Here is a 19,892-nt window from a genome sequence, read left to right as displayed (position 1 = left end):
GGACCGGGCGCGGGGGGGGGGCAGAAGCCTGGACTCAGATCAGCAGGGTGTTAAGCAAAATCCGAGGCCCGCAACATTCTCTAAAGCGGTGGTTCCCCTCCTTCCACACCCTACCAACCACCCTATCAAGGCACTTGGGTCCCACCATCATACGAAGAAACAAAGAAATCCCCTTTTTCTGAGAGTGACATTTATACCTTTAGAGGCATTCTGTTATATTTATCATTTATGGTAAGTTTTAAGGAGATAAAAACTGCAGTGGTGTTGTTGGGAGTACCTTTTATTGCTATGGCTTTAAAACAATGCAACAAAAATAAATATTTCATTAGTAGCTGAAAATGGTAATAATGCCAACCCTTGAGTATACTTTTTGCTGTTAAAACTGTGCAATGCATAGGGGAAGGGCAGACGCACAAGTGATAATCTGTGGCAGGCAGGACCACCTGGAAGTGGAACATTAAAGACACTGCTGGTGGGCAAGAGACATGGGGTAGCAATTGGGATAAACAGTGTCCAAGGATACCACTAGCATTCTGGAAGGTCACAGATAGGAAGTCACCCATAGGAAGTAGGGTTGGCAGGATACGGCCATGTCATGCTTGCGGGTGGACGTGGGGATTGGGGGAGAGCGATTTTATAGTATATCAGCATTAATCTAGATAGGGCACAGAGGTCAAATAATTACTATAAAATCACTCTCCCCCAATCCCCACGTCCACCTCCAAGCATGACATGCCGTAGCCTGCCAACTCTACTTCCTATGGGTGACATACATACATATATATCACCAGTTGAGAACCCCTGAACGAAAGGAGAGGCTACTGGCATTCAATGGCTATCAAGTCTTGCTTCCTCTCAGCACTATCTTACAGCCTGAGATGATGCCGGGCCAGATTCTGCCCAGGGCCCCAGACGTGCAGCTGCTGTCATTGTGGTTCCCAGAGAGAGAGAGGAGGAGTAAAGGGTTTGTGTGACTGATTTAGAAAGTCTTTTGAGCTCAAAACCTTGCCACCCCTTTGGGTCCTAGCCCCTGATTTTGGGGCAGTGGCTGCTCTCTCATTACTGATGGGATTCAGGCGCTCGACTGCAATTCATCCCACAGACTAGGTGACTACTCCCACCAAGCCCCACCAAAACACGACTTCCTTGCCAAATGGCCAAGCAGGGAGGGGGGGATTGGGGGGAATCTATTGGTACACCTGTTGGTCCCTGCACACTTCCATGACAGCGAGGGCCTCCTGGACCGGCACCAGAAGGCATCTCCTTTATGGCGAGGCACCAAATCACATGAAGAGTGAAACAGACAGGATGGATCCTTCGAGTTTGGTGGTGAGTGCCCTCAGGTCATAGCTGGCTTATGGTGACCCCTGGTGGGGTTTTCATGGCAAGAGATTAACAGAGGTGATTTGCCATTGCCTGCCTCTGCCACGCTGGTCTTCCTTGGAGGTCTCCCATCCAATTACTAACCAAGGTCTTCTAGTTTAAGCCCCAATTAACATGCTGTTCCTCCAAACAATTCCCAGAGGGAATTCCCAGTCTACATGGTGGAGTGGTGCTAGTTCTCATTACTGAGTGCCAATTTGTCTGCCTTTAATACATTTTGTGCTATTTGTATATGAAGCAAAGAGTTCTAGCCCTCCGGGACCACCCTCAGCAGGAAATGACAGAATTGGGAAAAAGAGGCCAAAACCAGTCTTTGGAGGCATCCTCGCTAGATGTTGTTGGTTTTGAGGCTGTGGCGGTCATGGGCGCCACTCCTTGCGGTTGGCCAAGGTGAAGCCTGGCAGCAATTTTGCCAGTGGTCCAGTAGCCCAAAAAGGTGCAACGGATACAAAGGAACAAAGTATTTATTGTTTAAAAGCTTTCCTACAAATCACGCCGCACTGGACAACAAAGACATGGCCCTTGAGCCTCCCTCCCTTTCTTGCCTCCTGCCCCTTCCACACAGGCTCAAGAGAGGCTTGGCCCAGTGGCCTACAGAAGGACATGGGATAAAACGGACACACAAACCTGGAGACGACAGAGTCATTGCAAACGGAGAACAACTTCTAAGGGAATGACTCAGCCCCTCCCAAACTCCAGCCTGTTGCAGGGAGGCCATTTGCTGGAGAAACCTACCTGTGCCCTCACACAGAACTGGCAGCACATCTAGCGTACTGAAGACATTCACACATGTGGATGGATGCTTGCGTGGTTGACAGAGCTACTTGTTGATAGGGAGGCGAGAGGAAGGGACTAACGTTCCTCTCGTCACCCCTCCCAGCCACACTCCCGTCACCTTTGCCAGGCCTCTTGGCTGTCTGCCTCTGCAGCAGTCCTGGGGAAATCTCCTGCCGCAGCAGATCATAGAGCCTCTTTGTGTTTCTTGCCCATGCAAGGGGATGCTGGTGGTCTGCGTGCTGCTCTCTGTGCACCTTGGGGAAGAGCTGTGGCTCACCGGAAGAACACCCGCTTGGCACACAGAAGGCCCCCCGTTCCACCCCTGGCAGCCGCATCTCCAGCTAAAAGGATAAGGGAATCGGTGGCATGAAAGACCTCTGCCTCAGACGCCAGAGAGCTACTGCTAGTCGGAGAGGCAACTCTGACCCTGGTGGACCAAGGCTCTTCACGTCGTCGCCTTGCCTTCCAGGAAGACCAGAAGACTTGCTTTGGCAAGAGGGGGAGAAGGAAGACGGGGTGGCAGGCCACCGCTCCCCACTCAGCCTCAGGGCCAAGCTATGCGTAAATAAGCAGACCCTCACCTGAAGGAAGAACAGCTTTTAGTGGGCAGATGTTTGGAGAATAGGGAGCAGCCCAACTCCTTCCTAGCTTGCTACTTTCCCACTGCAGTTTCCCTTCCCAGCTAACTGACTCTCCACACATTCAAGACTCATGTTTGTCCCCAGCAATCTTTTGGGAGGCTACCACTGCACAACCAATCACAGCAGAGACACTTTGCTTGAGGGTGGAAGTCTCCTCCTCTCCTCCAAGCTTTGCAAAAAAGTGCAGATGTAGCAAAGATTAGTGTGCATGTATTAGCTACAACCTTTGTTTTCTTACATGTGCAGCTTCAGAAATACAGAGCCAAAACACACGTTAAGAAATACCTAGGTTCAGCACGTGCTCTCTTACCTCAAGGTTTGCCGGGATCTGTAGGCATCCTGGAAGCTTAAAGTTTAGCATTTACAGAGCAGCAGGGAGGGAAATACAGGCGCCTGTATTTCCCTTCCCCTTCCTGCTGCTCTGTAAATGCTAAACTTTAAGCTTCCAGGACGCCTACAGATCCCGGCAAACCTTGAGGTAAGAGAACACGTGCTGAACCTAGGTATTTCTTAACGTGTGTTTTGGCTCACAGTGGGGTCCCGTCTAGACTCCTGCTTGGTCTGCATATCTATTTATCTGCATCTACTAGATGACTGCATTATCCTGAGGCCACCATTCACAGGAGGAGCGCGTTAAGTGGGGCTTGCTGCAGCATAACCTCTCTGTGCTATTCATTGCCTCTAATGAACCCGTGTTGGCAAACTGGAGGAACTGCTGCAGAGAGATCTGGCACTGGGCATGATTTTGGACAGGCCAGTATCCAGGTACGTGCTCGGCCATTTTTCTGGGAATCTAAAGAGCACCCCACATTCTGCCATTTACGCTTTGCTACACTTACACACACACACACACACACAATGGGCTGTACTGCAGCCAACCAGCAACTCTGAGAGATAAGACTGCGCTACGAGAGCCAATAGCACTTCAAGGACCGACTGCTCCTCTACAGCCTTTAATTCCGCATTCTCTTTCATCGATGCCCTGTCCAGGGAACATATTGGCAGCCCTCAAACACCTTTTCAAACTCCAACTTTCATCACATGGTTGCTCCCTGGTGGTATTTTCTCTCCAACTGTTTACAGGCAGAACCGACGGGCTGGGCAATGGCACAGTGGAAGAGCATCCGCCTGGCATGCAGAAGATCCCAGGTTCGATGCACGGCATCTCCAGGTAAAAGGAGCAGCAAATTCTTAATCAACAACATGGTGAACGCAGACTGAATTTCCACACAAGCGCCATCCTCTGCTTTGGGGATGAGAGGTGACAAAATAAACTCAGACCTTGAGTTGGATCCCACAGAAAAATTCACAGAAGCCCACGAAGGGACGAAGGGTCTTTCCCTGATTCCTGCCCATTCTCGCAATACTCCACCCTGTGGTACTGTTTGCTCACAAGGCCCTCCTGATACTCAGACAGGAGCCTCAGGACGAAGGGCCCCCTGGCGAAAGATCCACTCGGCCAACTCCTTCTGTGGGGTCCTCCCCTGGGTCCCACCCACTGCGCTGCTATTATTCCAGCCCTTCCTCAGGCTGTGAAGAGGAAGGCCATTATTGCTTCCCCTGCATCCTTCAGGAAGGGGCAGCCCCTCTGCCAGCCTCAGCGTGCCCCTGCCGAGCCTGGACCAGTAGCAAGAGGCGTCTTCAGTGATGCGGCAGGGGGGCGGGTGGGTGGGGGGTGGATGTCCGAACGTATTCCCTCCACTGGGCCATTCCTCTCCCCTCTGCACCATCAGCATGGTCTTCTGCAGGGAGGCAACCTAACATCTATCCAGTCCTCCCTCCTTCTGTCATTATCCCCCCACCCCCCTATTGGCAAACCTTCAACGGGCCGCCTGCAGTCCTCGGATCATGGCCTGAGGAAGACAAAGAGGGGCTGGCCTGCTGAACGGCACGCTTGCCAATGACCGGGCACCCAATGGATGTGGAAGCAGAGGTCAGGCAGCCCATGCATGTTCCCTCCCTTCCATGCTGAAAGCAACACCCAAGCGCTGAGGAGTGAAAGGTGGCGGGGGGGGGGGGAGTACCGCATTCCAGGGAGGCTTTTCCTTAAGGGAGGGCTGGGCCAATGTTCTGCTCATGTCCAGGCTGCAAAACAGCCCCCATAACCACCAACAGGCCTGCATTTCTTACTCCCTCCCCCGCCCTCCTGGCCCACTACAAATGGCACTAGGGCAGAGGTGGGGCCCATAGCTAGTGCCAGGCCAGGCGCCTGCCCTTCGTTTTGCTACGACTTCGTCCCAGCTGCCGGGGGGGGGGGGGGGAGCTCCACCATGAGAAGCTCGGCATTTCCTCTCCTGATGCTCAAACCGCTCAAATCCCCTTTGGCTCAACTTAACTGCAAGGCAAGAGAGGAGCAGCCGTGCTCCACAGCATGGCTCAGCTCACAGCAGAGAGACTTGTGGTCGGGGGAGGCTGATTTGGCTGTCCTGTGAGCAGACCGCAAGGACCCGGAGCTTAGCATCCCAGAAGGCTCATCGGCAGACCCAATCGAGGGCTCCGTCAGCCCCAAGTCAGCCGGAATGGAGGGGCACAGCAGGAGAGAGGGGCAATGGGAAGTATTCCAAATGCCGCTCCGTTTTCAATCCTCTCTCCTGGCCTGGGCGGAAAGGCTGATCCTGCAGCACAGCAAGGAGCAGCTCAGGGGTACAGTCCAGCTGGGGGGCTTCTTGCTAAGCACGCAGGCTACACATTTTGGCAGCCAGAAAAACTCCCTGGCATTCTCAGCCCAAACTGGGTTCTCTGTGGCACCGGGCAGAGCACTGTGGTACTCAACAACTGTCCCTCAAAGCTCCTACCTCTTGCTGGCCAGGGGGTGAACGAGGGCTAGCCTCTTTCAACACAGCTTTGAGGGGGAAGGCACCGGAAGTCCTGCCTCCATGCCGGGCCGGGCCTTGGAAAGAGAAGCGGGCCGCACTGCGGCCGGGATGTGACCAAGGGGCAGCCCCGCCCAGAAGACTGGGAGACCAGGGCACACATTCCAAGCGCCACCCGTCCTGTCAGCTGTGCCACACTGAGCGTGCTACTGTATTCCCCCCACCCCCCCACCCCCAATTCCAGGTCTCTGCAGCCCTCACAGACCCAGTTGCCCGTGTCCTGGTCACGCGATTCCTAGTGCCCCACCGAGCATTCAGGGAAGGCAGAGTGGGACCCACCCACAGGAACCTGTCTTAGTACCATTCCCTTCCCCAGAATGACATGAAGACAAAAGGGGCGTTGTGTGTGCGTGCGTGTGCGTGTGCGTGTGCGTATGCACGCAGGCCTTGTTCTCCTAATGAAGTGAGTGAAATGCGAGTAGAAACCCCCGTTGCCTCCTGGCCTGGAATGGTCTGAGGAGAAGTACGCTCCGGAGAGGAAAACCACCCTAGAGCCGCTGAGACTCGAGCGGCCAGTGGCGCCCCCCTGGCCAGTCATGAAGCAGGTCCATTTTCTAGGCAACAGGGATCCAAGGAGCACTGATGTGTCCCCCAGGAGATCCTGCTCCAAGCGGCTTATGTGTTGCGCACCCCAAGCGACTGTTCCAGCTCTTGCCGTCGTTGCTGGATCTGAAAAATAGAGAGAGCAGCAGCCGTGCTTACTTGGAGATGGGTGGGGGGAGGCACGGCAGCCAGCTGGCCCACACTGCCCTGCCTCTGGCGCCTTACCTTACAATAGAAGTATCTGCTTACAGCCTCTTGGGACCAGGGCTCATGGTAGAAATCCGCTCGCCGCTCTTCCTCGGGATTCCCAACAACGTCCGTCATTACCTGCAATGCAGCGGGAAGTCAGCACATAGGCGACAAAGCCAGGAATCATAGAATCCCAAGGCTAGAAGGGACCTCCAGGGCCACCGAGTCCAACCCCCTGAAAAATTCAGGACATTCCCAAATACCCCCTCCCCCCCCCACACACACAGTGACCCTAACTCCATGCCCAGAAGATGGCAAAACGCCATCAGGATCCCTAGCCAAACTGGCCTGGGGAAAATTGCTACCTGACCCCAAGGTTGCGACTGGCCTTACCCTGGGCATTCAAGAAGGGGCCACATGAACTAGGCACTGATGCAACCCCCTTCCTGCCCTCTCTCTCATGATCTGCCCAGATTCACAAAGTCAGCATTGCTGTCAGATGGCCATTTAGCCTCTGCTTAAAAACCTTCAAAGAAGGAGAGCCCACCACCTCCCGAGGAAGCCTGTCCCACCGAGGGAATACTCTGTCAGGAAGCTGTTCCTAACGTTTAGCCAAAAACACTTTTGATTTAGTTTCAACCCGTTGGTTCTGGTCCGACCTTCTCGGGCAGCGGAAAACAACTCCACGCCATCCAGCCCTTCAAGTACTTGAAGATGGTTATCGTATCACCTCTCAGTCGTCTCCTCTCCAAGCTAAACATACTGAGCTACTTCAACCTTTCCTCACAGGACTTAGTCTCCAGACCCCTCACCATCTTCGTTGCCCTCCTCTGGACATGTTCCAGCTTTATATCCTTCTTAAATTGTGGTGCCCAAAACTGAACACAACACTCTAGGTGAGGTCTAACCAGAGCAGAGTAGAGCGATACCATCACTTCTCGTGATCTGGACACCATGCTTCTGTTGATGCAGCCCAAAACCGCATTGGCCTTTCTAGCTACTATATCACACTGCTGACTCACGGTCATAGATCCAGAGGAGTTAGCCGTGTTAGTCTGTGGTAGCAAAATCAAAAAGAGTCCAGTAGCACCTTTAAGATGAACCAATTTTATTGTAGCATAAGCTTTCGAGAATCACGTTCTCTTCGTCAGATGCATGGAGGGCAGAAGGAAACTGGTCATGGTCAGTGTATGGTCTACTAAGACCCCTAGATCCCACCTCATTCATGCCAGCAACAACTGTATTCTGGTCAATTACAAACCTGAATTTCCAGGGGCTACAATACCATTGTGTAGTGATTGGTTTTCAATAATATTAAACCATGAATGGATAGCAATGGTCACTTTTCCTATTTCTCCCCCTTCACACAGCAAGGCCACAATTCACAAAGTGTGTCTACGAAGGACGTGCACAGGCACTTGGGCGCCTAAGTCCCCACAGCTGCTACAAGTGGTGTCCAAAGCTGCCGCCTCTCTGCTCTGAGCACCCAAACCACAGACCAGAGGTAGTATGAGGGGGAAACCAGTCCTGACCGAGTGCCTGATGTCAGCTGGGATACGCTACCTGGTAACATGACTGCTGAGAATTTAGTTAACCATGCAGCCTTCTCCCTTACATTAGCCCTAAAAGCCAAAGAAAATGTTACCTTCAGGTCTCTACTCTGAGATCGGAGAAGATCTTGGATATATCCTTTCGGGTCTTTGGAGAAGCTCAACATGAAATCTCGCTGTATCTTTAGCTGGTTGATGGATTCGATTGTCTCATGAATCTGCCCAAGAAAACAGAATGTAAGTAATTTGTACCAAAGCCCCAAATTAACCTCTTTGATTGCTACATGACCCACTTGGCACAGAGCTGAGGTGCCACCAAGCCACCAGTAGTACCTTGTGGGAAAAGGAGAACCCAAAATACCAGGTCAGGCCCGAAGTGAATCCGGCACGGCTGCGGAGACTTGCTCGATCCCCCTAGAAGCAGACCCCTCAAAAGGGATGGCTGCTGGCTTAGACAGTTTCAAAAGCAGGTCAAGCAAGTTATGAGGATAGCTCTCTTCCTGGCCATTTGAACTTGAGGGGGAGGGGGAGGGCTGCTGCCAGTGGGCTCTGCTTGCAGATTTCCTGGTGGGATCTGATTGGCCACTGCTGGAAGGAAGGTGCTGGGCAAATGGACCAGCGGTCTGATCCAGCAGGGCAACAGGCTTATCCTTATGTCTCGGAGTCAATGGGGCCAGACCCTCTTTCGGGCCTACTTCACAGACACGGCTGCGCTTGCAGAGGCAACACCAAGAGCCCACGTCAGGCTCCCCGCCGCCCTGCCCCAGAGCACCTTGTTGTCCAGGGCTGTGATCTCCTGCTGATTTGCTGTTGAGAGAAGGAAGCTGCTCATCTGCCCTTTCAGGGGATCTTCAACCTCCACGTCAATGTCATAGCAAGCCGTCTTCTTCTGGTCACTGGGGTCTACGCTGTGTGAGGAGGGGGCGAGACACACAGCTTTCAAGCCACAAGCCACAGCAAGCACGTGGCTCTAAGAAGGGTGGTCCCAGATCTAAGTCGCAACCAGGAAACCACCTTTGGAGGGCTGGAACGAGAATGCCTCTTTCTGCCCCGTCCACCTTGGAGCTGCCTGGCCTGACTTAATCCCTCTTGGACAAAGGACCCGCTGGTGAGGGCCAGACCCACATTTTGTCATGGAAGCTAAGAGCCATGAATAGGGTGGCACTTTTCTGACTGGCAGCCTCTTGCGTCAAGACAGAGCTTTGTCTGGGACTAGACTGGTATGCTGGTTAGTCTACAGAGGAGGCTGAATTAGGTCAGAATCCTCATTCTGAACTTCCTTCTCCCCACTTTGGAACAGGATGATATCTGTAGACTCCAAGACCAGTCGGCAGGTATTAAGGATTTCTCCACTATCTTGGTACTGCAGGAACTTTGTACATGCTCTGAGGAACCTGCTACAATCTAGGTAAAGTGGAACTTAGCTTAGTTAGACCAACTCTGTTGCTTTTATTTGAGAGACGGTGTGCTGTGTGATGGTATGCTTTCTCTTTCATTATATTTTGCCTCCTTCCCTACTCTTTTTGAATCCAACTACCATTTCCCCCTTTTTCCTATAATAAATCTCCTCTTTAAAAAGACTTTTTTGGCTTCGATAGTACAATTACAATATATTTCTCTGAATCTCTTCCCTTCGTGCCAAACTGCACAGGCATCCTCCAGAGTTTTCACCGTGACTCTTCTGGCGCTGCACTAGAAGAGCTCCTTCTCAGCAGGTCTCAGGAGTGGTGGCAGTCAGTTGCCACCGTGCATGAAGACTCACTGTGAGTTTGGCATCTCTGAGAGCAAAAGGGCAGTCCTAGGGCCCCCAGAAGCGACAGACCATGGACCGATGAACCAGTCCGTGAACAGGAGCGGGTCTGTGAAAAGTTCACAGGGTTCAAGGGTTTCCAGGGAGCCCTTGGTGTAAGGGATGTTCCCAGCAAGGGAAGTCGCCCTCCTCCCCTTCTTAACTGTGACAGTTCGTTACCTGATGAAGGGAGCTTTGCCTGCAAAAAGCTTATAGCCGGCAAAATTATGTTGCTCTTTAAGGTGCCATTGGACTCATCTTTTGACCTACATCTGGTGGCTTTGGACTCAACATTGTTTGGCAAGATCAAGTGGAAAAAATCCAAAACCTCAGGACTCAACAGTGTTTCAGAACCTCCACTCCCTGGCCCCCAGATCAGAACATATTCAAAGAAACATGCAAAACAGTCACAATTCGAAGCCAAGTTACTAGTCGTTTGAATCTCCTCCCTTAATAAGAGTCCAAGCCACCCCCAATAATTCTGCTGGCCATGAGTCAGTTGACGCGGTGGTCCCATCGAAGCCAGACCCTTCACTGCTGTCACTGTGGCCTCTCAGGCCTTCCAAGGAGCTCGACAGCAGCAGCTCCATTGGATTCATCCAGAGAGGAGCACCACAGTCACTCTTGACCCCATCCCTCTCTGAGGTGGCCCAAGGGGCCGGGGCCTAAGCAGATGGCACTGACAACCAGCCAGCTTGGCTAGGGAGGCCTGCTGGAGCGGTCAGACGAGGCCACTCCTCTTTCTAGGCACTTCTGGCTAGACCTCTCTGCACACTGAACTGCTGTGGGCCTGCAGCCCTGAGCCTTCGGACTCCTGCATGACCCTCAAAGAACAGTGGGCCTCTTTGATGAGGGGTAAGAATGGGACACGCAGTTTGGCAGGGGGTGGGCCTCAGCTGAGAAAGGAGGGAAGCTGTATCTGGCGGAGGCCAAGGAGCAGCGGCGGGGGCCTCGTCCACTTCTTCTGGCTCCCAGCTGCTGCCAAGCTGGGAGCTACAGGAAGACGGAGGCTTCCCCCCCCCCCGGGGGTTATGGGGGGCGTCAGACAGGGGCACGCCTGAGAGAAGAGCTTGCCGGGGTCATTCTCAGAAGCCCCGACAGAGGCCGGAGCTGCAGAGTGGAGAGGCTTACCTGATGACGTGGTTGATGACAATGGGGTCTGGTGGCAGAAGTAGGTTAGTGAGTCTTTGTGGGATCTCAGAAAACTTGAGCCGTGGGCAGTCAAAGATCTGAAATGAGAAACAGCCCAGCATCAGGGGGCAGCAGACAGCGGGACGAAGATACCTGAAGCACTTGCTGCCTGTTGCTCGGCCCCCTGGCGGCCTCCAGTCTCCCTACCATCCTTTTTCTTGGAGACTAAAGACAAAAAAATCAGCAAGGAAAGCAAACCCCCACACTCCCCAGGGCTAGGAAAAGGGAGTGAGAGAGGAAGCAAGCAAATATTCCTTTGGGGAGAAACTGCATGTGACCTGTTTACTTTTGCATGTCCTTTGAATTCCCAGGGACCAAAGAGGCAGCTGACATTAGAAGGTAAGAAACAGAAGGCAAACAAGGTCTATGCGGTGATGCGGCTCCCAGTGCTGGATCAGGGGTTAGGACAATAGTGGCTGGAACTGGCTCTGAGATACAGCCCCTCCCACACGGGTGGGCTCTTCCACTGATGGCCCCGATTCCGACGAAGCGCCCAGGAGCACCCTGACCTTCACTGCCACCCACAGCTTGGCCTAAAGCCTCCAGAGACCCAAGCAAGGTTGCAGCCAGCGGTCAGTCCCAAGCACAGGGCAGCCGGAAATGCAGCAGCCGGCAGCCGGCCCTTTGGCAGGTCCACCATTACAGATCTGGGTGAAGGGGGAGCAGTTCACCTGCTGGAAATACTTGTCACAGTTGATGTATTCCTTGTCGTGGGAGTCCTGTAGCTTGTTTGTCTTGATGTACTGCCACAGTGCCTGGATAATGGCGGAGCGTGTCTGCGTGTGGATCCCCAGCAGGCGGGCCAAGCGGGGGTCAAGTTTGAATTGTGGGGGCTGGAGGAGAACAAGAAAGAGACCCGATGCTGTCAGGATTGGATCTAGCTTGTGCCAGCACACACACACACACACACACACCCAGGCGAGCAATCCAATTAGGCGCTTCCGCAATCAAGCCCAGCCTGATAAAACAGCAATTCTCCCCCCACCATTTCGCTTTAAGCGGGAGCCCAGCCGGGCGTGCCTTGCAGGGTTGCCACAAACTCCAAGCCTATCTGTGCTCCGCTTCATACTGAGACAACTCGCCCCCTGCATCCCGACCTGCCCCACTGGCCACAGCCTGGTACCTGCTCTAGCATACTTGGCTTCTCCCCAGTTTAATTTTCGGTGAGCTGGATTTTTGTGGAAGCATCTGTTCCACCAGAAAAAGAGCCCTTCACGTTGGAGGAAGCCTTTTAGGCTTGAGTGGAGTGATGCGCTTCCCTGGTGGGGGACGTGCAGGGCTTTTTCTCTGGGAAAAGAGGTTGTGGAACTCAGTGGGTTGCCAGCACAGGGGGCAACTTGTGGCGAGAGGTAGTGCCCCTGGTACCACATGTGCGCGCGCAAAGTGCACGCATGCTCCCAGGACCACACAATGACATCACTTTGGGTCAGCTGGAACAAAGGGGGAGTTTTTAAAAGTTTAAATCGCCCTCAGCGAAAATGGTCACATGGCTGGTGGCCCCGCCCCCTGATCTCCAGACAGAGGGGAGTTTAGATTGCCCAACGCGCCGCATGGCACGGAGGGCAATCTAAACTCCCCTCTGTCTGGAGATCAGGGGGCGGGGCCACCAGCCATGTGACCATTTTCAAGAGGTGCCAGAACTCCGTTCCACCGCGTTCCAGCTGAAAAAAAGCCCTGGGTACGTGTGTGTGTATTTAACAAGGGAACTCACAAAAATTGGCCTCAGGTAGCTTCAGGCTTATCACAAAAGAGGCTCTTGAGGTGCCCCCATGGCGTCTGGAGAAAGCTTCAGCAAGGCTGGCCCAGTTAACTTTCTATGGGCTGCAGAGGGGAGGGGCCAGCTCTGGAGTGGAATGTGATTGGAGGGAGAGAGAGCAGGGGTTTCGGTTTCTGTTTTATTATTCCTTCCGTTCACTGTATATTTGCCTGTGTATAGTTGGAAGTTAAATAAATGAGTTTTGGAATTTATGAAGGAAGAAAGATCTTCTGTTCCACATAGTCCCCCAACTGCTTGGGCCCACTAGCAGAGGGGTGGGTGGGTTAGGAGGCTGTCCCGCCTAACCAGGACCCCATACAGGGACAGTGGTGGCAGCAACTACCCGGAGACAGGGAAGGGAGACGGCCCCTCCAGGTGCCTGGCCAGAGGCGGAAAGGTTTAGGGGTGGGCAGAGCGGGGTCTACCCGTGGGAGGAAAGGCCCCGTTTCGCCACATCTTGGTGAGCAGCAGTGGGATAAGGACAGACAGAGGGAAAGGAAGGGAAACTGAGCCGGAAGTCTGACTGTGCAGGCCTTTAAAATTGGTGTACCCTCCAGACAGTGACGGAAGCTTTATTTTATTTTCTTGGGTTGGCCAAGCCAGGGAAAGTTTAAGTTAGTTGGGATGGAGCCTGCCACGATACGGGACATTATAAAGATGACAAAACCCCAGCTCCAGGAAGGATGCGCCAAGCGGAACCTGGAGTGTCAAAATGCGACTGTGGCAGATTTGCAAGCCCTCCTGATAGACCAAGAACCAGCAGGCAGGAGCATCTGCAGATGTGCGCCTAAACCAGCCAGAGGCAAACTTCCAGCTGCAACTGGAACTGGAACAGATGCGTATTCAGGCCGAGAGGGAGCGGAGAGAACATGAACGGGAACTCCATCAGAGGCAAGCAGAGATCCTCAGGCAGGAGCAAGAAAGAGAGGCAGACACCCGCAGGCAGGAGCAGGAGGAGCAACGGAAACACAAGCTCGAGATTCTGCAACTGAAAGCAGCCCAGAGCAAGAAAAATACAAGTCACCCCCAAGGACTTTGTGGCATACAAGGCGGGAGGAGACCCCTCCGAATACCTTTCCAACTTCGAGAAGGCAGCCAAGCAGTGGGGAGTTGCAGAGGAAGACTATACGTCTTACCTCTGTAGTATCCTGACTGGGAAACTCGCAACTATTTATCACAGCATGCCTATTGGGGGACGGCGGGATAACTTTTGCAGCATATAAAAGCCACTGTCTTTAAAAGATTTAAACTAGGGGCAGACCACTTTCGGAAGCAGTTTCGGGGCTTGGCCCCACAACAATGTAAATCGTATTATGAACTTGGGGTAAAGCTAAATGAGTTGGGAAGGAGATGGGCGGAGGAGGCAAAAGCCCGGGATTATGAGGCTTTGTTTCAGTTGTTGGTTTTAGACCAATTCTACTTTAAAATCCCCAAGGAGTTAAAATGCCTGGCAAAAGATAAGAAGCCAAAAACGGTTGCAGGAGCCTCAGAACTGATGGACGAGCTGGTGCTGAACGGGGAGGGGTTGGATTGGAGGACTTCCCATTTGGGAAGGGAAGAGAGGGGTTCCCAGAGGGGTGGGAAAGTACAACCTTCCCCAAAAAGGGAAGAGGCACCTGCCAAGGCAGAGGGTAGGAAGTCCCCTGATTTGACAAATTGGAAATGGCCCCAGGTTCGCAGGTGTTACAAATGTGGGGAGGCTGGGCGCCTGAAGTCAGCCTGCCCACAGTTGCAAGCCGAGACCTCCAAACCCCATTCAAACGTACCGGTTACGCAAAAGGGGAAAGAGGAGAAGGTGGCAGTGGTAAGCCACGAGTGCCTCTTTACCCGAATGAAGCCAGCAGAAAACTGGAGTGATTGAAAGACCGGTTGGTTTGGGGACTTGCTGAAACGGGCTCCTCGGTAACCTTGGAGAGGGCAGATCTGATGTCGGAAACTGATATTGTCCCTGATACGGCATACAGAATCCAGGGGGTTCTGGGACCGCCTGCCATGATTCCTGTGGCCCGGATACCAGTGGAATGGCGAGGGTCAGTAGGTCTCACAGAGGTGGGAGTAATGAAGGAACAGGTGGTTCCAGTGTTATTGGGCCGGGATTTGTTGGCTGGCTAGTATACCATTAATGCAGTAACACGCAGCCAAACCCTCCGAGGGAGGAGGGAGGAGGAAGGCAACTTCACAGAAGCCAAATCCGGGAGGAGGGGGTGACCCAGGTTACGGAGGTTGAGGAGAGGGTAGTCTCCCAGGAGGGGCAGAACCAGCCAGTCTCCAGCCCCGAGGGAGAGTGTTTCAAAGGGGAAGAAGGGTGCCACTCCACCCAAGAGCAGCTGGAAACTGTGGAGCCTTCCAGACTGGGAGGGGGTCAGTTGAGTAATGCTAAAAAAAAATCCAACTGAGGGAACTGAGGACACCAACCAAATCTTTGCCAAGGGTCCTGGAAACAGAGGGACTAGGGGTGGTCTAGAGGAACAGATGGTAGAAAGTCTGGGGGATCCAGAAATGTTTCTGTCAGAGGTTCAAGGAGATCCTAGTCTGGAACCACTGCTCAATGGGGCAAGGAACCTGGAAGTGGAGTTCTCAGATGCGCTTTCTGAGCAAGTAGTATGGAAGCAGGGTCAATTATATAGGCTCTGGTTACCACCTAATAGAAAAGGGTCTTGGGAAGCAGTTCGACAGCTTGTGGTTCCAGAGAAATACAGGCCCAGGCTCTTAGAGTTGGGTCATGACATACCCTGTGCAGGGCACTTAGGAGTTAACAAGACCAGGTGAAGACTCTTGCTAAACTTTTACTGGCCAAAGCTGGCTCAAGACGTGAGGGACTACTGCAAGTCACGTCCAACATGTCAAAAGGTGGGCAAGAGTGGGGGTAAAGTCCGGGCCCCTTTGCAGTCCCTTCCTATCATGGGAGAAGCATGCCAACGGGTGGGGATCGACATAGTGGGCCTGTTCCCAAAGCCGACTCAGGGGGGCAAACGGTTTATTCTGACTGTAGTGGACCATGCCATGAGGTACCCAGAAGCTGTGCCCCTAGCCTCCATCGAGGCTCCAGTGGTAGCTGAAGCCCTGATCAAGGTATTTTGTCAACTGGGATTTCCCGCAGGAATTCTGACAGATAGGGGGCACAACTTTTTGTATGAACTGATGGGAGTGTTTGTGAAAATGCTGTGGAGTGAAACACCTGAAAACTACAGCTTACCATCCTCAATCCAATGAACTGAGAGGTTTAATGGGACATTGAATGGAATGCTAAGAGCTTATGGGGACACTCACCCCCAAGACTGGGATGAAAAACTACCGCAATTGTTATTTGCATATAGGGAGGTACCCCAGGAATCTACAGGGTTTTCTCGGCAGAAAGGTCAGGGGACCTCTAGATCTGGTCAAGGAAAGATGGGAGGAGAAAATCCCAAAGGCAAAGCCATCAGTGGTGGACTATGTACTATCCTCCAGAGAACGATTGAAGGGGATGATGCAGGTTGTTAAAGAGAACTTGGCCAAAGCTCAAAGTAAGCAGAGCAGTTGGTATGACAAAACAGCGAGGTCTCGAACTTTTGAGATAGGGGACAGGGTGATGGTTTTTCTGCCCCTTCGCACAAATAAGTTGAAAGCTGCATGGGAGGGACCCCATGTAATTGTGGACAAACTGGACAATATTGCATATGCTGTGGCTATGGAGAGGTCTGGACACAAAACTAAAGTGGTGCGTGTGAATATTCTGAAACCATTCCTCGAGACGCCCATGGTGTTGCATGTAACTAGAAAGAAAGGAGAAAATGAGATGCTGGACGATGACCCCTTAGACATTCTGGCACACTTCTCAGAGCCTGCACAATGGGAAGAACTAGTGCGGTCTACGGGAATGTCCAGGCATGACAAGGAAAATATCCTTTCGGTGTTACATAAATTTGAGGACATGGACTCACACCTGGAACATTTAGCTAAAGTGTTGGAGGCCATACAACGAGCAGGCCTCACCATCAAGCTGAACAAATGCCAATTTGGAATGCCAGAGGTGGTGTACCTTGGACATAAGGTGGGGAGTGGGAGAATCACCCCAATGTGGTACAAGGTGGAGGCTATTCAAAAGTGGGAGTCCCTAAAGACTAAAAGGCAGGTCAGAACCTTCTCAGAACTGACTAACTACTACAGACGGTTTGTCCCAAACTTTGGAGCGACTGCAGACCCACTCACCTCTCTCACCAGGAAACCAGCACCAGACAAGGTGGCTTGGACTCCTAGCTGTCAGGTGGCTTTTGAGCAGCTGAAGGCAGCTCTGGTCTCTATGCTGGTACTCAGAGCCCCTGATTTTGAGAAAAGGTTCATTGTTGCCACAGATGCTTCAGACCATGGATTGGGGCTGTTCTAATTCAGAACTGGGACAGAACCAAACATCCCGTGGCCTACCTGAGTAGGAACTTATTCCCCGAGAGAAGAACCTGTCCTCAGTGCAGAAGGAATGTCTGGCAGTTGTATGGGCTCTGGACAAACTTCGGCCTTATTTGTGGGGACAAGAGTTCGCCCTCCTGACTGACCATTCCTCTTTGCAATGGTTGCAGACCATGAAAAACACCAATTCTAAGTTGCAGAGGTGGTCCTGGAGGATCCAGGAATACAACTTCAAAATTGAGCACATTGCTGGACGGCATAACGTGATTGCAGACTTTTTGTCCAGAACGAACGTGGGCACTTAGGGTGTCAGACCTTGTGGGTTGGGGGAACTTCCTGCTGGTTACACATGTTATGTTTTGTTAATGGGTTTCTCCCAGGCTGGTTGGATTCTGCTACGGGGTTCTCTCTGGATGAGGATACCCCTCCAGCTCAGAATCTAAGGAGGGGGAGGTGCGGAGAAACGCCATTCTGTTTGTGGAGTTAACTTTCTATGGGCTGCAGAGGGGAGGGGCCAGTTCTGGAGTGGAATGTGATTGGAGGGAAGGATGGCTCTGAGGGGAGAGGTAGATCTAGTGTAACCCCAGGTATGAAAGGATTGGGCCTGCCCTACACAACATCTAATTAGGGCATGAGGGAGAGAGAGCAGGGGTTTCGGTTTCTGTTTTATTATTCCTTCCGTTCACTGTATATTTGCCTGTGTATAGTTGGAAGTTAAATAAATGAGTTTTGGAATTTATGAAGGAAGAAAGATCTTCTGTTCCACATAGTCCCCCAACTGCTTGGGCCCACTAGCAGAGGGGTGGGTGGGTTAGGAGGCTGTCCCGCCTAACCAGGACCCCATACAGGGACAGTGGTGGCAGCAACTACCCGGAGACAGGGAAGGGAGACGGCCCCTTCAGGTGCCTGGCCAGAGGCGGAAAGGTTTAGGGGTGGGCAGAGTGGGGTCTACCCGTGGGAGGAAAGGCCCCGTTTCGCCACAAGAAGCAATGGCTTTGGTTGTAAAGAAGCCTCCTGCCCAATATACACAAGGAATAATAACTGATTTGTTTAAAGGAACCATTGCATTAGGAAGCGCCAGTAGCACTTTGCTAGTCTACTATGGGCAGGTAGGTGTCATGACCGTTATGTATTGCTGGAGTAGAACGAAGGCGCCCGAGGCCTACAAAGCTCTTGGTGTTTGGTGCCGGCACAGCCAATCAGAACTGTGGCTTTGTAGTCCAATCGCTGTGCTCCGAAGTAGATACTTGTATATAGTTCATGCAAACGAGGGAGTCTAGCTGCTTACGTCGTATTGGTTGTTGTAAAAGTGGGAGTGGTTCCTACAAGTATAAATTGGTTACTGTTGAGCCTGAGTTTTTAGTCTGTCTGCTTCCAGTCTCCAGTAAAGATGTGTATTATGATAAAAGAGCTGTTAATCTCAATATACAATAATGACCGTATTTTAAGCCGGGGGGGAAAAATCACACCTCAGATCTGAAAAAAGGCAAATGAATGCAACAGCAGTTGTGCTGGATCAGACCAAGGGTCCGTCTAGTGGTTATAGTCCAACATCCTGTTTGTGCAGTGAAACATACAATGACCCATGTGAAGGCGTACCAGCTGGGCACAGAGGCCACAGCATCCCCCGTGGTTGCCCCCCCCAGCACTCACTTTCAGAGAGCCCACTGGGCCTCTGTAGCTAAGAACTGTGGATCGGACCTCTCCTTCACTCCTGTGTCTAATCAGCCTTGCCCATTTTGGCTGTTAAAATCCACTAAGAACCACATAAGTGAACCACTGAGGTAAATCAATTGCTATCTCAGGGCACCTTCCCCAGGCCACTCAAAAAGGCGGTTATCCGTTCACTAATTAAAAAAACATCCCTAGACAAAAATGAGGTGGTCAATTATAGCCCAATCTCTAATCTGCCCTTTCTGGCCAAAGTGATTGTGAGAGCAATAGCTGACCAACTCCAGGTCTTGTTGGATAACTCTAGTGCCCTGGACCCTTTCCAGTCTGGATTCAGACCAGGGCGTGGGACAGAGACAGAACTAGTAGCGTTAGTGGATGATCTCCGTCTGAATATAGGCAAAGGCCATGCCTCCTTATTGCTCCTCCTGGATCGCTCTGCAGCCTCTGACACAGTAGATCATGCCATCCTGTTGAGGTGCTTGGAGACCGAAGTGGGCATCGAAGGGTGTGCGCCTTGGACTGGTTTAAACTAGCATGCCCCACCCACCCCAACCCAGCCCTAACCTGGTAATCCAGCATGAGCAGGAGCGTGCAGCGCACACTGACGTCCCCGGGCCTTTTCACCTGGAAGCCATCTGTCTCCTGGGTGGTCGGAGTCCGGTGCCACTGCAGGAGACAAGCAAAGGGAGTGGCTAAGCCCTGTGCCAGCTCAAGCCAAAGGCCACACGGCCAACAAGGGTTTCAGAAAGCCCGCTGAGATTCAGGCATCATGCTCAGACAGCCCCTCTCGTTCTCTGGGGCTTTCAGCCCCTGCCTAAGGACAGAGCATGTGAGGTGCCCAAAAGGGCTTGCTCTTTACTTATTTATAATACTTGTTCACTGCCCCTCCACACAAACAGCCACGGCACGCTGACAGCAAAAGCATACACACAAAAGCCATTCAAACACATAAAACTCTAAAATTTTCTCAGTAAAAACTATAAAGTAATTAAAAACAGAGCAGTAGTAACAATATTAATCAGGTGAAATAGACTCCACTCATTGATGGGATAGATAAAGTCTTCACCTGATAACAGGTTAGGATAGCAAGTAAGACACCAGGTGAATCTCTGTGGGGAGGGCATCTGACAGCCAACATGC

At 52.2% G+C, this 19,892-nt stretch overlaps 1 protein-coding gene across 1 annotated transcript in view; it reads right to left on the bottom strand.

Moving 5' to 3' along the window:
• Positions 1 to 3,308: 3,308 nt before the first annotated feature.
• SMARCD3 (SWI/SNF related, matrix associated, actin dependent regulator of chromatin, subfamily d, member 3) overlaps positions 3,309 to 19,892 on the bottom strand; it is a 49,593-nt gene continuing 33,009 nt past the window's right edge. Inside the window, exons 7-13 of the mRNA XM_054991931.1 lie at positions 19,317 to 19,418; positions 11,608 to 11,769; positions 10,877 to 10,974; positions 8,729 to 8,864; positions 8,052 to 8,174; positions 6,443 to 6,544; positions 3,309 to 6,343 (exon numbers count right to left, since the gene is read on the bottom strand). Coding sequence (XP_054847906.1) covers positions 6,290 to 6,343; positions 6,443 to 6,544; positions 8,052 to 8,174; positions 8,729 to 8,864; positions 10,877 to 10,974; positions 11,608 to 11,769; positions 19,317 to 19,418 — 777 coding nt within the window. The 3' untranslated portion in view covers positions 3,309 to 6,289. The remainder of the gene's footprint in view (positions 6,344 to 6,442; positions 6,545 to 8,051; positions 8,175 to 8,728; positions 8,865 to 10,876; positions 10,975 to 11,607; positions 11,770 to 19,316; positions 19,419 to 19,892) is intronic.

This window comes from Eublepharis macularius, chromosome 11 (assembly GCF_028583425.1).
Source record: "Eublepharis macularius isolate TG4126 chromosome 11, MPM_Emac_v1.0, whole genome shotgun sequence".
Taxonomy (NCBI): domain Eukaryota; kingdom Metazoa; phylum Chordata; class Lepidosauria; order Squamata; family Eublepharidae; genus Eublepharis; species Eublepharis macularius.
Note: the sequence above shows the minus strand (reverse complement) of the source record. Positions and strands in the feature narration are given on the sequence as shown.